Consider the following 13,226-nt stretch of genomic DNA (forward strand, 5'->3'; position numbering starts at 1 on the left):
GGTATAATAGCCGCAAGGCTCAGCCATTTGATATTCATTTTGATATTCGTTGTTGTAGACCCATCCCCAGCAACGCCAACCTAAGGTAAGGAAAGGCCAGTCTCGAAGGTCACGGAGATCATTATGTAAAACGTACCATGCGACGGCGGAGAGGTTGGGTGAGAAAGCTACGTGTTTCATCATTATCAAACAGATACAATACCCGCTAGGCTTAAGAGGTGAGGGTGATCAAAAAATCGTATAAAAAGGAGAGAGAAAAGGCCAGAGACATCAGTCGAGTGAGCATCTCCGACACGGCAACAACTGCTGTGCCCTATCTGTCACCATCTGCCTTCTTCACCGTATTGCCAGTTACCACCCATGGGTAAATATTCTGTTGTTTTTACATTGAGATTGGTATCAATCCTACTTTTTTCTTTATGTGTGCATGTATTTAATGTTTGAATTTGTTTACTGTTTCGTTAATAAGGTGTCGTATGCTGTTGGGTGTTGTATCGTTGATGGCTGGGTCGACCGCTGGTGTAGTGGTGTCTCCTTGGTATGGTGGAAACCAAACTGCAACGCCGCCGCCTTCCTACACAACTTACGCAACGACCAGTTCCTGCACCGAGGTCTTCAAGTACTACACCACTAAAGGACCGGAGTTTTATACCACAACTTACGCTGCCCCGAGCCACTACACTGACGCCCTGAAATATTACTCTGCCGCTCTTCCCCGAGTTACTACACCACCAAGGCGACGGAGCATGACTACGCATGCTGCCCCATCCTACTACACCGAGGCTCCCAAGTATTACTCTGTTCTCAGCTACTTATTGCACCGATTTTCCTAAATACTACCTTGTACCCAGCTGCTACACCGAGGCTCCCGCTGATTACTCCACTGAAACGGTCGAATACTACACCGAAGCGGCGAAGTACTACTCTGCCCCGATCTAAACAACCACAACTGAGGCGGCCAAGTATTACGCTGTCCCGACTTACTACACAGAAGCTGCTCTTTCGTACTACGTTGAACAGAAATACTACACTGATGCTCGATGATGCAGTTCACTACACCGCAGGCCCCAAGTACTACACCGAAGAAGCCGCCTATTACACAACAACGTATGCTGCCTAGTTACTACACCGAGTCTCCCGAGTACTACATCACTTAAGGCGCCGGAATTCTACACGTCTATGTATGCTGCTCCTGCCTGCTACACCGAGGCCCGGCATTACTACAACACTGAAGCGCTCAAGTACTACACTACAACCTACGCTGCCCCGAGCTACTACACCTACGTCCCGAAGTATTACTGTGCGTAAAAGGAGTCGTCTAAAAAAAAAAAAAGTCGCGCTCAAACTGCAATGCCCCATCTGTCACCAACTGCATTCCTCATCGTGTAACCGATTCGCAATTATGGGTAAATATTCTTATTTTTACATGAGTTTTGTATCAATTATGTTTTTTTTCTATTTGTTAATATGCCTGTTAATATTTAATATTAATGTTTAAATTTATTTACTGTTTAGACATCTATGGCGTCGTGCTCCTGTTGGGTGTTGTATCGTTGATGGTTGGATCGACCGCTGGTGTAGCGATGTCTCCTTGGTAAGGCGGAAACCAAACCGCAACGCCGCCGCCTTCCTACACAACTTAGGCAACGACCAGTTCCTGCACCGAGGTCTTCAAGTACTACACCACTAAAGCACCGGAGTTTTATACCACAACTTACTCTGCCCCGAGCCACTACACTGACGCCCTGAAGTATTACTCTGCCCCGAGTTACTACACCACCAAGACGACGGAGCAGGACTACGCATGCTGCCCCATTCTACTACACCAAGGCTCCCAGGTATTACTCTGTTCTCAGCTACTATTTGCACCGATTTTCCTAAATACTACTCTGTTCCCAGCTGCTACACCAAGGCTCCCGCTGATTACTCCACCAAAACGGTCGAATACTACACCGAAGCGGCAAAGTACTTCTCTGCCCCGATCAACACAACCACAACTGAGGCGGCTAAGAAAGACGCAGTTCCGACTTGCTACACCGAAGCTGCTCTTTCGTGCTACGTTGAACTGAAATACTACACTGACGCTGCTGCCTACTTCACCACGACCCACGTTACACCTAGCTACAACACGGCAGCCCCCAAGTGCTACACCGAAGAAGCCGCATTTTACACAACCACGTAAGCTGCCTAGTTTACTACATCGAGGAATTTAAGTATTACCCTGCTCCAAACTACTACCAAACTGAGGTTCATATTTATTGCAATTCTCCCGATTATGCCACCACTACTCACGCTGCTCCGACCTTTACACCGAAGTTCTGAAGTATTTCTCTGGATGTGTTGAAAGATTGCTGAAATACAAGATTGATTGATAAATCACAAGTACATGTCTCTATTTTCTCCTCAAGTACCTTTCCTGTTGCTGATGATTGCATGATGTGAGAAAATATTTTTGAGTGCTATGTAAACTTACAAATAATTGATCTTGCAAGATACAACAATAAAAATTCAAACTCATGTTTTACACTTCTATAATATTCAAACTATTCACTTTTTTTTATAAATGTTTTTCTATCATTAAAATCCGAAGTCCAACAACCAATATTGTTTTGAAAAATCAAAGTCCACACCTATTATTTCTGCTAAGTCCAGACTTTTGTTTTTGAAAAAAAATTTAAAAAAATTCCCCTTACACGAAGTTTTAAAAAATTTTTATAGCGAAAAAATTTGATACGAATATTTTATTGCATTCAAAATTTATTTTCATAATATTCACATACATTTATTTTTCCTGTGGCCCCCAGGGGGGGGGGCCTGTCGCTTTCTCTACCGCGATAATAACATGATGCAAGTTTTATGCAAGTTATTATTTGTTTGGCGCAGAAAGCTTGTTTAATCTAGCAGTTCTCGACTGTGTCAAACCTGATATTGATCAAGTTGCCTCAGTCGTATACTGCATGATTGAATGAAAACTCGAAAGACAACACATCAAACTTTTAAGTCAGCACACAGTTAACACAGAGCAATTTCATGGCATGGATAAAAACGACAACACAAAAATTTTCAAGTCAGGAACCCAGATGGAACAGCTCAGCTACAACAGCACAGCAACTTCTGGATTACACTGCAACCGCATGCTGCATACAAGGGTTCAATCTGTCTTCGTCACACCTTTCACCATTTGGCTGCAACAAGGTAACCAACAGCGTTGAAGAAGTGTTTGTTATACCTATTTAAGAAAAGAAAATTATTTTCAAGAAACACAACTGTGTACACATGCATACTCATTTTAACAAAAGAATACAAAGAGTAACAGAAGACTACGCAGCTCAACAGAATGACTTTGATATCTGATTCAAAATTTCTATAGTAGTCGAGCAAATTGGTCTACTCTCTAGTCATGTTATCTAAAACTGTAATTTGTAAGACATTTGATTAAAATAATTACTTTTTGCTGTTGCATGGGATGAGACGTACGTCTAAGAACGGGCAGCGAGACACACGAGGCACGCCATTTCGGAAATGTACAGGCACTTCCAAGTCTGAGTTGAATGATTTTGCAAATTGGTTACTATGAGCTAAATCACCTGTAAATTTTCACATCAACATTTTACATTCAATAACATTAGGAAATTAACAATAAATACCTTTTAATTTTCATCGTGAGAAACGTCACAACCAACAACCCATTTCTGCTGCGTCTTGGATCAAAATGGCCACTGTTCCTGTTCTTCCCTATCCCTGAAGACACTCGCGCCACCTGGTGGACATTATTTCAGCCACTTTTCACAGCCACCTATTGACAGCCATTACTCATTAGATAATTGTGTTGAGTGGTTGTCAAAAGTTTTCCTATTTTTCCATGAAAATTACCGATGAATTCATAAGTAAATTCAAGTTCGTTTCTGTGCAAATTGTTTGTGATGTGGTTTATTCCGTATGTGTGCTGGATTAAATTCAAAATTCCTCAATCTAACCTGTAGGAAGGAACTGGAAAGGAAACAGTAGCATACAAGTTGCCTACCATCACTAACACCAACTCTTTTATTAAAAATCTTCGTTCTGCTGAATGCATCATGCAGTTAATACAGGTAAAAACCAAAAATGTCAGTCAAAATTTTTTTAAATACTTGTTCCCAGACTTAGTTAATATTCGTCTAATTATCAGCATTTTCTATTGATCTTGGTAGGTCACTACCCCAGTGTGGACATGTTTGTTTTTCTGAACATGTTTTTCAACAAATAATTCATTGACATACAAGTATTCTTCTTTTGGTTTTAAACTGTTATTTGTTGTCATAGATTGTATTTTCTGTCATAGGGAAAACTATGAAAAATATCATATCATCTTGGCCATGGGTAATCTACTAATCTTCAGGTTTATTGCAGCAGCTTAAGAGAAGAATATGAACAAATGCAGGGCAAATACCAACATGTGTTGTATTTTTCTGAATGTTAAACACAAGCAGTAGGTAGCCATTAACTTTAGTTTATCTGATTAATGTTGGAATATTTATTGACATATTTCCTTTAGATTCAACACGGCTAACTGTTTGATGCCAAAGTTGGTTGGAACTCAACTCACTGTACGTACTCTAACACAGATAACTGGTGCTGTTGCCTTTCAGCCACAGGCAGGAAAATCATTCTTTTCTTCAGAAAATTGTAAGTTTAATTTTTTGTCTTGACCCCCCCCCCCAACACTTTCTGTTAATATTATAGATTTTTATGTTGAAAGAGTTACAAAGTGTGAAAAGCTAACTAAAAACTTTGTGTATTTGTGTCATAGGGAAAGCTGCTGGAGTAATCTGGTGTTCATGCTCATTTGATACTTTCGTGCCAGCTAGTGAAAGCCGAAAGGCATGTCAATTCAATTGAGTTGCTCCGTGCTGTCTCGAAGCAAGCAATCCAGCCGTTGCGTTCAGTCATTTGGAACAGGAATCTAATGGCTGTCAATAGGTGGCTGTGAATAAGTGACTGAAATAATGTCCACCAGGTAGCGGGAGTGTCTTCAGGGACGCTAAGCGGCCATTTTGATCCAAGACGCAGCAGAGATGGGTTGTTGGTTGTGACGTTTCTCACGATGAAAATTAAAAGGTATTTATTGTTAATTTCCTATTGCTATTGAATGTAAAATGTTGATGTGAAAATTTACAGGTGATTTAGCACGTAGAAACCAATTTTCCATATCATTCAACTCAGACTTGGAAGTGCCTGTACATTTCCGAAATGGCGTGCCTCGTGTATCTCGCTGCCTGTTCTTAGGCGTACGTCTCATCACATGCAACAGAAAAAAGTAATTATTTTGATCAAATGTCTTGCTAAAGTACCACAGATTTAGTTAACAGGACTAGAGAGTAGACCAATTTTCTCCGCTGATATAGAAAATTTGAATCAGATATCAAAGTTATTCTGTTGGTCTGCGTAGTTTTCTGTTACTCTTTGTATTCTTTTGTTATAATGAGTATGCATGTGTACAAATTTCTGTTTCTCGACAATAATTTTCTTTTCTTAAACAGGTATAACAAAACTTCTTCAACGCTGGTGGTTACCTTGTTGCAGCCAAATGGTGAAAGGTGTGACAAAGACAGATTGAGCCTTTGTATGCAGTATGCGGTTGCAGTGTAATCCAGAAGTTGCTGTGCTGTTGCAGCTGAGCTGTTCCATCTGGGTTCCTGACTTGAAAATTTTTGTGTTGTCGTTTTTATCCATGCCATGAAATTGCTCTGTGTTAACTGTGTGCTGACTTAAAAGTTTGATGTGTTGTCTTTCGAGTTTTCATTCAATCATGCAGTATACGACTGAGGCAACTTGATCAATATCAGGTTTGACACAGTCGAGAACTGCTAGATTAAACAAGCTTTCTGCGCCAAACAAATAATAACTTGCATAAAACTTGCATCATGTTATTATCGCGGTAGAGAAAGCGACAGGCCCCCCCCCCTGGGGGCCACAGGAAAAATAAATGTATGTGAATATTATGAAAATAAATTTTGAATGCAATAAAATATTCGTATCAAATTTTTTCGCTATAAAAATTTTTTAAAACTTCGTGTAAGGGGAATTTTTTTAAATTTTTTTTCAAAAACAAAAGTCTGGACTTAGCAGAAATAATAGGTGTGGACTTTGATTTTTCAAAACAATATTGGTTGTTGGACTTCGGATTTTAATGATAGAAAAACATTTATAAAAAAAAGTGAATAGTTTGAATATTATAGAAGTGTAAAACATGAGTTTGAATTTTTATTGTTGTATCTTGCAAGATCAATTATTTGTAAGTTTACATAGCACTCAAAAATATTTTCTCACATCATGCAATCATCAGCAACAGGAAAGGTACTTGAGGAGAAAATAGAGACATGTACTTGTGATTTATCAATCAATCTTGTATTTCAGCAATCTTTCAACACATCCAGAGAAATACTTCAGAACTTCGGTGTAAAGGTCGGAGCAGCGTGAGTAGTGGTGGCATAATCGGGAGAATTGCAATAAATATGAACCTCAGTTTGGTAGTAGTTTGGAGCAGGGTAATACTTAAATTCCTCGATGTAGTAAACTAGGCAGCTTACGTGGTTGTGTAAAATGCGGCTTCTTCGGTGTAGCACTTGGGGGCTGCCGTGTTGTAGCTAGGTGTAACGTGGGTCGTGGTGAAGTAGGCAGCAGCGTCAGTGTAGTATTTCAGTTCAACGTAGCACGAAAGAGCAGCTTCGGTGTAGCAAGTCGGAACTGCGTCTTTCTTAGCCGCCTCAGTTGTGGTTGTGTTGATCGGGGCAGAGAAGTACTTTGCCGCTTCGGTGTAGTATTCGACCGTTTTGGTGGAGTAATGAGCGGGAGCCTTGGTGTAGCAGCTGGGAACAGAGTAGTATTTAGGAAAATCGGTGCAAATAGTAGCTGAGAACAGAGTAATACCTGGGAGCCTTGGTGTAGTAGAATGGGGCAGCATGCGTAGTCCTGCTCCGTCGTCTTGGTGGTGTAGTAACTCGGGGCAGAGTAATACTTCAGGGCGTCAGTGTAGTGGCTCGGGGCAGAGTAAGTTGTGGTATAAAACTCCGGTGCTTTAGTGGTGTAGTACTTGAAGACCTCGGTGCAGGAACTGGTCGTTGCCTAAGTTGTGTAGGAAGGCGGCGGCGTTGCGGTTTGGTTTCCGCCTTACCAAGGAGACATCGCTACACCAGCGGTCGATCCAACCATCAACGATACAACACCCAACAGGAGCACGACGCCATAGATGTCTAAACAGTAAATAAATTTAAACATTAATATTAAATATTAACAGGCATATTAACAAATAGAAAAAAAACATAATTGATACAAAACTCATGTAAAAATAAGAATATTTACCCATAATTGCGAATCGGTTACACGATGAGGAATGCAGTTGGTGACAGATGGGGCATTGCAGTTTGAGCGCGACTTTTTTTTTTTTTAGACGACTCCTTTTACGCACAGTAATACTTCGGGACGTAGGTGTAGTAGCTCGGGGCAGCGTAGGTTGTAGTGTAGTACTTGAGCGCTTCAGTGTTGTAGTAATGCCGGGCCTCGGTGTAGCAGGCAGGAGCAGCATACATAGACGTGTAGAATTCCGGCGCCTTAAGTGATGTAGTACTCGGGAGACTCGGTGTAGTAACTAGGCAGCATACGTTGTTGTGTAATAGGCGGCTTCTTCGGTGTAGTACTTGGGGCCTGCGGTGTAGTGAACTGCATCATCGAGCATCAGTGTAGTATTTCTGTTCAACGTAGTACGAAAGAGCAGCTTCTGTGTAGTAAGTCGGGACAGCGTAATACTTGGCCGCCTCAGTTGTGGTTGTTTAGATCGGGGCAGAGTAGTACTTCGCCGCTTCGGTGTAGTATTCGACCGTTTCAGTGGAGTAATCAGCGGGAGCCTCGGTGTAGCAGCTGGGTACAAGGTAGTATTTAGGAAAATCGGTGCAATAAGTAGCTGAGAACAGAGTAATACTTGGGAGCCTCGGTGTAGTAGGATGGGGCAGCATGCGTAGTCATGCTCCGTCGCCTTGGTGGTGTAGTAACTCGGGGAAGAGCGGCAGAGTAATATTTCAGGGCGTCAGTGTAGTGGCTCGGGGCAGCGTAAGTTGTGGTATAAAACTCCGGTCCTTTAGTGGTGTAGTACTTGAAGACCTCGGTGCAGGAACTGGTCGTTGCGTAAGTTGTGTAGGAAGGCGGCGGCGTTGCAGTTTGGTTTCCACCATACCAAGGAGACACCACTACACCAGCGGTCGACCCAGCCATCAACGATACAACACCCAACAGCATACGACACCTTATTAACGAAACAGTAAACAAATTCAAACATTAAATACATGCACACATAAAGAAAAAAGTAGGATTGATACCAATCTCAATGTAAAAACAACAGAATATTTACCCATGGGTGGTAACTGGCAATACGGTGAAGAAGGCAGATGGTGACAGATAGGGCACAGCAGTTGTTGCCGTGTCGGAGATGCTCACTCGACTGATGTCTCTGGCCTTTTCTCTCTCCTTTTTATACGATTTTTTGATCACCCTCACCTCTTAAGCCTAGCGGGTATTGTATCTGTTTGATAATGATGAAACACGTAGCTTTCTCACCCAACCTCTCCGCCGTCGCATGGTACGTTTTACATAATGATCTCCGTGACCTTCGAGACTGGCCTTTCCTTACCTTAGGTTGGCGTTGCTGGGGATGGGTCTACAACAACGAATATCAAAATGAATATCAAATGGCTGAGCCTTGCGGCTATTATACCTGCTTGATAATGATGAAACACGTACCTTTCTCACCCAACCTCTACACCACCGCATTGACAGTTTTACACGTAATGTTCACCGTGACCTTCAAGCGCGAAGGACATGCAAACTGGCCGGCACGTCTGCAGCTTGAACTCTAAAATGGTAATTGAAAAATGATAAATAAACACTGCATCAGTTTGAACCTGTTGAAAATATACCTAAATTTCATTTTAAACATTCTTAAGTAACGTAAGAGTGTACGACTCTTTAGCACACATACGTAGACTAAAATGTAAGCAATATACTAACCTACTTGATTTATCTTTAAAGTACATTATAAGTTTATAACCAACTCAGATTTCCTGTTCTCATCACATTTTTGTCTTGCAATAGACCCTCTCAAAGAAGCATCTTCATGACACGGCAGCGATCACGTGGAGAAAGACAAAAGATCTTCGGCATGCTTTCACAAAATAAATTGAAGTAGATTAAAAAATGGATCGTTCGAAAAGTCAAAACTCTAACGATGAACTTACATGCCTTAGAATTGTTCACTTTCGATTAAGCCTGGTCGATGGCGTGGAAATACCTCATCACTTTTCAAAATCAAGCCGTGGCTAAATTTTCACCGTAAAACTCGACTGAAAAAAAAAAAAAGAAGTACAAACACAGAAGCAAACGTAACATCCGACATTGGGCAATGCGATATTTGTGGTAGAGCGAAAGTTTACATGGAAATGAATAGTAAACGTTGACTTACCTAAACTGATCATTCCGATTGCAAATGGCAAAGTATCTGGTTGCGAAGTCGGTAACGACCCCAGCTGACATCAAACGCACTTCAACAACCACACAACTTCACCAGTCCAACTTCTACATCTGAAGATAAAGGCTGGTTCATGTGCCTTGTCTGCAACCAGACGTTTCAGCACCTGGGCAACAGTGCTTGGACAGTGGATTGCTGAAAGGAAAACACCCAGTTGGTTAGGTAAACCTGCCAGTTATTCAGAATGCATTTCTATTCCCCGTAGCATACTACAAGGCAACAGCAAATGTTAAGTAAATCTCAAAATGATGGTGAAGATGAAAAATTCTTTCCACACTACCCTATCTGACAACAACATTATTATGTAACTGCCTAACTGGCTCATTGGATCCTCAGGTTTGGAAGCATTGGAATGTGACAGGTTGTCTGGGCTAAAAGCCCTACTAAATAGATTCCTTCGTGAAAAGCTACCGGTGAGATAAATCTGGGACAGGTAAAAAATATATAACAACTTAACCTATGTTACTTGCACAAAATACATATTGGCTTTGCAACTGTTGCTCTGTATTTATGAAACGATAAAACGACGAAATGGTTTTTTACTGGAGATTATTCTATAGGTTTTTTAATATGCGACTTTTTATTAAGGTTATGATACGAGCACATAGATGCATTTTCTGAACGGTAATAGGATAATTGAATTTAATAATGACGGCTTTTATTTTCAAAACCCACACTTCAACTAAACAGGGAAGGGGGAACCAAGAAGACTAGAACTTAGAAGAAGTTAGATTAAGAGGCTAGCTTACTTCCACTACGCCACAACAACTAGCAAATCTGGCCGCCAGATGTTCTCTTCACTCTTCAGTATCCTAGCCAGCAAGCCATTAACATTAATAAAACAATTTCAAAGACCAAATCCATAGACCAAATACATCAAGACTTCGGCTTACTAGGCCAATTTGATGGATGGACCAATTAAACAGATTTCTCATCCAATCTTATTTTTACTCCAGAAGTTAACCCCAAGTTCCAAAGTCTCTAGTGGGCTCTTAAGACGAGAAAGTGACTTGCAGCAGCTTTTTCATTCCTTTGGTACACTCGCAACACTTCGTTTGCGACTCGCAAGAAAGACCTAAATTTAAGAATGATTAAACACAGAGTTCAAAGCTAGTATGTTATCAGTAGATAATAAACATAAATAAGTTAATTTGCGGGTACCTGGGCACAATCCCGTGGTAAGTGATTACAGGTGTGTCGCAGCGGAAGTACTAGTACATGTATGGCAGCACCAGAGCCCGCCTCATCCTCCTGGTTATGACAGCGGGTGAGTGACACCGGCGGGCGTTGGTTAGTGGTTAGTTCGGGAAACGGTGTCACAGAAAAGAAAGGAGCCCAGATATGCATTTACCAACATATACATTGAATTTCAGCAATGTTTTCTCTGTTTCACTAAATGGATCAAGTCTATAGAACGGCGCCGAAGGATTAACCTGAAATGAGAATGTAGATTTCTTTAGAAGTCGATAATTTCCAAATAAGCTTGTTGCGACAACAATCATTACCTCAAATTAATCAATTTTAGATCGTCTTAAATGAAAAATCGTTGTAGTGGGCACCGCAACCTCTAGAGTGACAGTAAAGAATTTGATCTAATGAGGGCTTCAAAATCTGGAGTACGACATAATAGTGAAGTAAGACTCGCGGAACTATCAATTTCCAACAGGCACACAGTAACGACAAGCTGCTGCAACCTGCAATAGAACAGTAGAAAACCAGCAACACCGACTTCATCAGCTCAATTTGCCTGTACACCTTTCACCAGCTGGCAGCAAGAAACAAAACCATGAGCATTGTTCAGCTCAGATTCCATCTGGCTAATAAACCTTAATTCTAACATTTAAATAACTATCAAGATACAGACGAAAAAACAAAAAAAAAAAGACGCAGACGACAGGTGCTACAGCATGAACTGATTATTTCTTGTGTAACTTCACAAAAATAAAATCCTGGAACCAAACAATATGCATAGCATAACATGATAACAGAACATTTTATATCCAATTCTAGTTTAAATGAACAAAAGAAGAAATGTAACACACATTATTATTCAAATGAATTAAATAAAACCCAAATTTAAGTCCCCTACAACAGAACAAAAAATTTTAAAGATTATTTGCATGGGGAGTCTTCTAATGTAAGATAACCAAATTAATTGAGAAAGTTTGTCGCATTGAATCATTGAAAACTTCATTTTAATAGCTTTCAGCACCTATTTTAGCCAAGGAGTCGGCCTTGTTGTAGTGCGAGGGAACGTGAGACTAAAAAATCAGAATGAAATGAATTAACTTTACTATCTACTGACTTTTCTAAACAAGATATGATACCCATTCAACACAATCGAAATCTCGAGTCCAAAAAAGAAGCTGTTCATATAGAGCTTTGTGTACGACAGGTTGACCTTGGGACGTCCGCCAGCCATTACTCTGCCATGTGAAAATCCAATCGGTTATTGAATCGATCAAGTATTGAGAATCGGTGAAGATGACAACACGTTGGACACCTGCCCGATTAATAATTGTTAACACAAAATCAAGAGAAACAAAAACATTAGCTGCTGTGTACCATAATTTCTCAAGAGCTCACATGCTCTGATGGCAGCTTTTATTTCAGCCACCTGATTGGTAGGATTTGAATGAATAAATTCATGTCTTCTTAATGGTTCACTTACATTCCTGCATTATAATAATATTAACAATTAACCATATTATAATTATATTTCACAACATATTCTGCTACTTACAATGGATGGTTGTTTCCAAACCACACACCAATACCACCTCTCGCACCCTGATTACCATTTCCAGGGCAGGCACCATCAATGTAGACAATTACATAACCATTGCGGTCAACTGTGAAGTCTAGAAAACAAATTGTTGTCAAAAATAGGTTTAGATGAATCAGCACAATGATTCACAAATAGACTGATTAACCTATTCATACACCATACACCCAGCAGAGAATATAAAACACACACATAAAAAAACAGGAAAAAGTACAAGGTCTAAATTTTAATTTTAAAACTGATCCATCAAAACTATGTACCAGCAGAAAAGTAAGAAAAATGTAATTAATGCACAAAACCCCAAAGACCTACGACGGTCTACTTTAATTTATTAATTCGTGAATGTCGTGAGAACGTGTTAGGAGGTAGTAAAATCGAAGAAATATATTACCTGGATACATGTTTCGCGTAAAGACAAGATGATGTTTCTTGAAACACAGATTTTTTTAAACAGTCTTTCGACACTTAAGTTCAATGCGGAAAGATTCTGGTATTAAATTATTAATGGTTTCGCCAGACTACGAAGTTTTGCTTCACGTGCTTCGTCTCGTGCCTTGTGCTACCATAGATAAGACGTCAAGACATGAAAGAAAATGGCGTCAGTCACTCACGAAACGACACTCCACAATTCCGCCATCTGGTTGACACATTTGACAGTTGAAAATGATCAAAGGCTATGAATAAAGCCATCTAGCGTTAGAAAAAGAAAACGTACAGGAATACTTTGTTTGCGACTCGCGAGAAAGGGCCCAATTTAGAAATAACTACGCAGACACAGAGTATAAAGCAAGTAGGTTATCAGTAGATAATCTACGAAAATAAGTTAATTGCCGGGTACCTGGGCATAATCCCGTGGTGAGTGACTACAGGTGTGTCACAGCGGAC

At 40.4% G+C, this 13,226-nt stretch overlaps 1 protein-coding gene and 6 long non-coding RNA genes across 10 annotated transcripts; 3 read left to right on the forward strand and 4 right to left on the reverse strand.

The window, feature by feature from the left end:
- Positions 1–2,973: 2,973 nt before the first annotated feature.
- LOC124194321 lies at positions 2,974–3,725 on the reverse strand. The gene is made up of 3 exons (XR_006874729.1): positions 3,648–3,725; positions 3,449–3,587; positions 2,974–3,229 (listed from the first exon to the last, which is right to left on the reverse strand). It is a non-coding gene; the product is annotated as an uncharacterized LOC124194321 (long non-coding RNA).
- Positions 3,726–3,791: 66 nt separating this feature from the next.
- Positions 3,792–4,996, forward strand: LOC124194322. 3 transcript variants are annotated; one of them, XR_006874732.1, is made up of 5 exons: positions 3,792–4,091; positions 4,191–4,261; positions 4,303–4,472; positions 4,535–4,665; positions 4,790–4,996. It is a non-coding gene; the product is annotated as an uncharacterized LOC124194322 (long non-coding RNA). The 3 variants fall into 3 exon arrangements; XR_006874730.1 differs by having other exon boundaries at positions 4,322–4,472; XR_006874731.1 differs by having other exon boundaries at positions 4,322–4,468.
- Positions 4,997–5,234: 238 nt separating this feature from the next.
- LOC124194323 lies at positions 5,235–5,774 on the forward strand. Its single transcript, XR_006874733.1, has 2 exons — positions 5,235–5,296; positions 5,520–5,774. It is a non-coding gene; the product is annotated as an uncharacterized LOC124194323 (long non-coding RNA).
- A 597-nt stretch (positions 5,775–6,371) lies between these two features.
- Positions 6,372–8,278, reverse strand: LOC124194324. Its single transcript, XR_006874734.1, has 4 exons — positions 7,958–8,278; positions 7,342–7,896; positions 6,910–7,232; positions 6,372–6,848 (listed from the first exon to the last, which is right to left on the reverse strand). It is a non-coding gene; the product is annotated as an uncharacterized LOC124194324 (long non-coding RNA).
- Positions 8,279–8,768: 490 nt separating this feature from the next.
- On the reverse strand, positions 8,769–11,357 carry LOC124194327. Of its 2 annotated transcripts, XR_006874736.1 has the most exons (7): positions 11,062–11,357; positions 10,718–10,989; positions 10,450–10,631; positions 9,491–10,368; positions 9,267–9,371; positions 9,040–9,193; positions 8,769–8,884 (listed from the first exon to the last, which is right to left on the reverse strand). It is a non-coding gene; the product is annotated as an uncharacterized LOC124194327 (long non-coding RNA). The 2 variants fall into 2 exon arrangements; XR_006874735.1 differs by having other exon boundaries at positions 9,491–10,631.
- Positions 8,878–9,352, forward strand: LOC124194328. Its single transcript, XR_006874737.1, has 2 exons — positions 8,878–9,022; positions 9,124–9,352. It is a non-coding gene; the product is annotated as an uncharacterized LOC124194328 (long non-coding RNA).
- Positions 11,358–11,454: 97 nt separating the features above from the next.
- Positions 11,455–13,011, reverse strand: LOC124194326 (ribonuclease H1-like). Its single transcript, XM_046588458.1, has 5 exons — positions 12,733–13,011; positions 12,300–12,417; positions 12,122–12,231; positions 11,884–12,059; positions 11,455–11,817 (listed from the first exon to the last, which is right to left on the reverse strand). Exons 1-5 carry the CDS (start codon positions 12,740–12,742, stop codon positions 11,752–11,754), a joined length of 480 nt encoding a protein of 159 aa, XP_046444414.1. The 5' UTR covers positions 12,743–13,011; the 3' UTR covers positions 11,455–11,751.
- Between the last annotated feature and the right edge of the window lie 215 nt (positions 13,012–13,226).

The sequence above is a fragment of the Daphnia pulex genome, chromosome 5, assembly GCF_021134715.1.
Source record: "Daphnia pulex isolate KAP4 chromosome 5, ASM2113471v1".
NCBI lineage: Eukaryota > Metazoa > Arthropoda > Branchiopoda > Diplostraca > Daphniidae > Daphnia > Daphnia pulex.

Coding starts and splice junctions, on each gene's coding strand:
- LOC124194326 (XM_046588458.1), bottom strand. Junction 12,232..12,299: donor TTTGGAAACAACCATCCATT/GTAAGTAGCAGA, acceptor ATTATAATGCAG/GAATGTAAGTGAACCATTAA. Junction 11,818..11,883: donor ATTTCGATTGTGTTGAATGG/GTATCATATCTT, acceptor CTGATTTTTTAG/TCTCACGTTCCCTCGCACTA.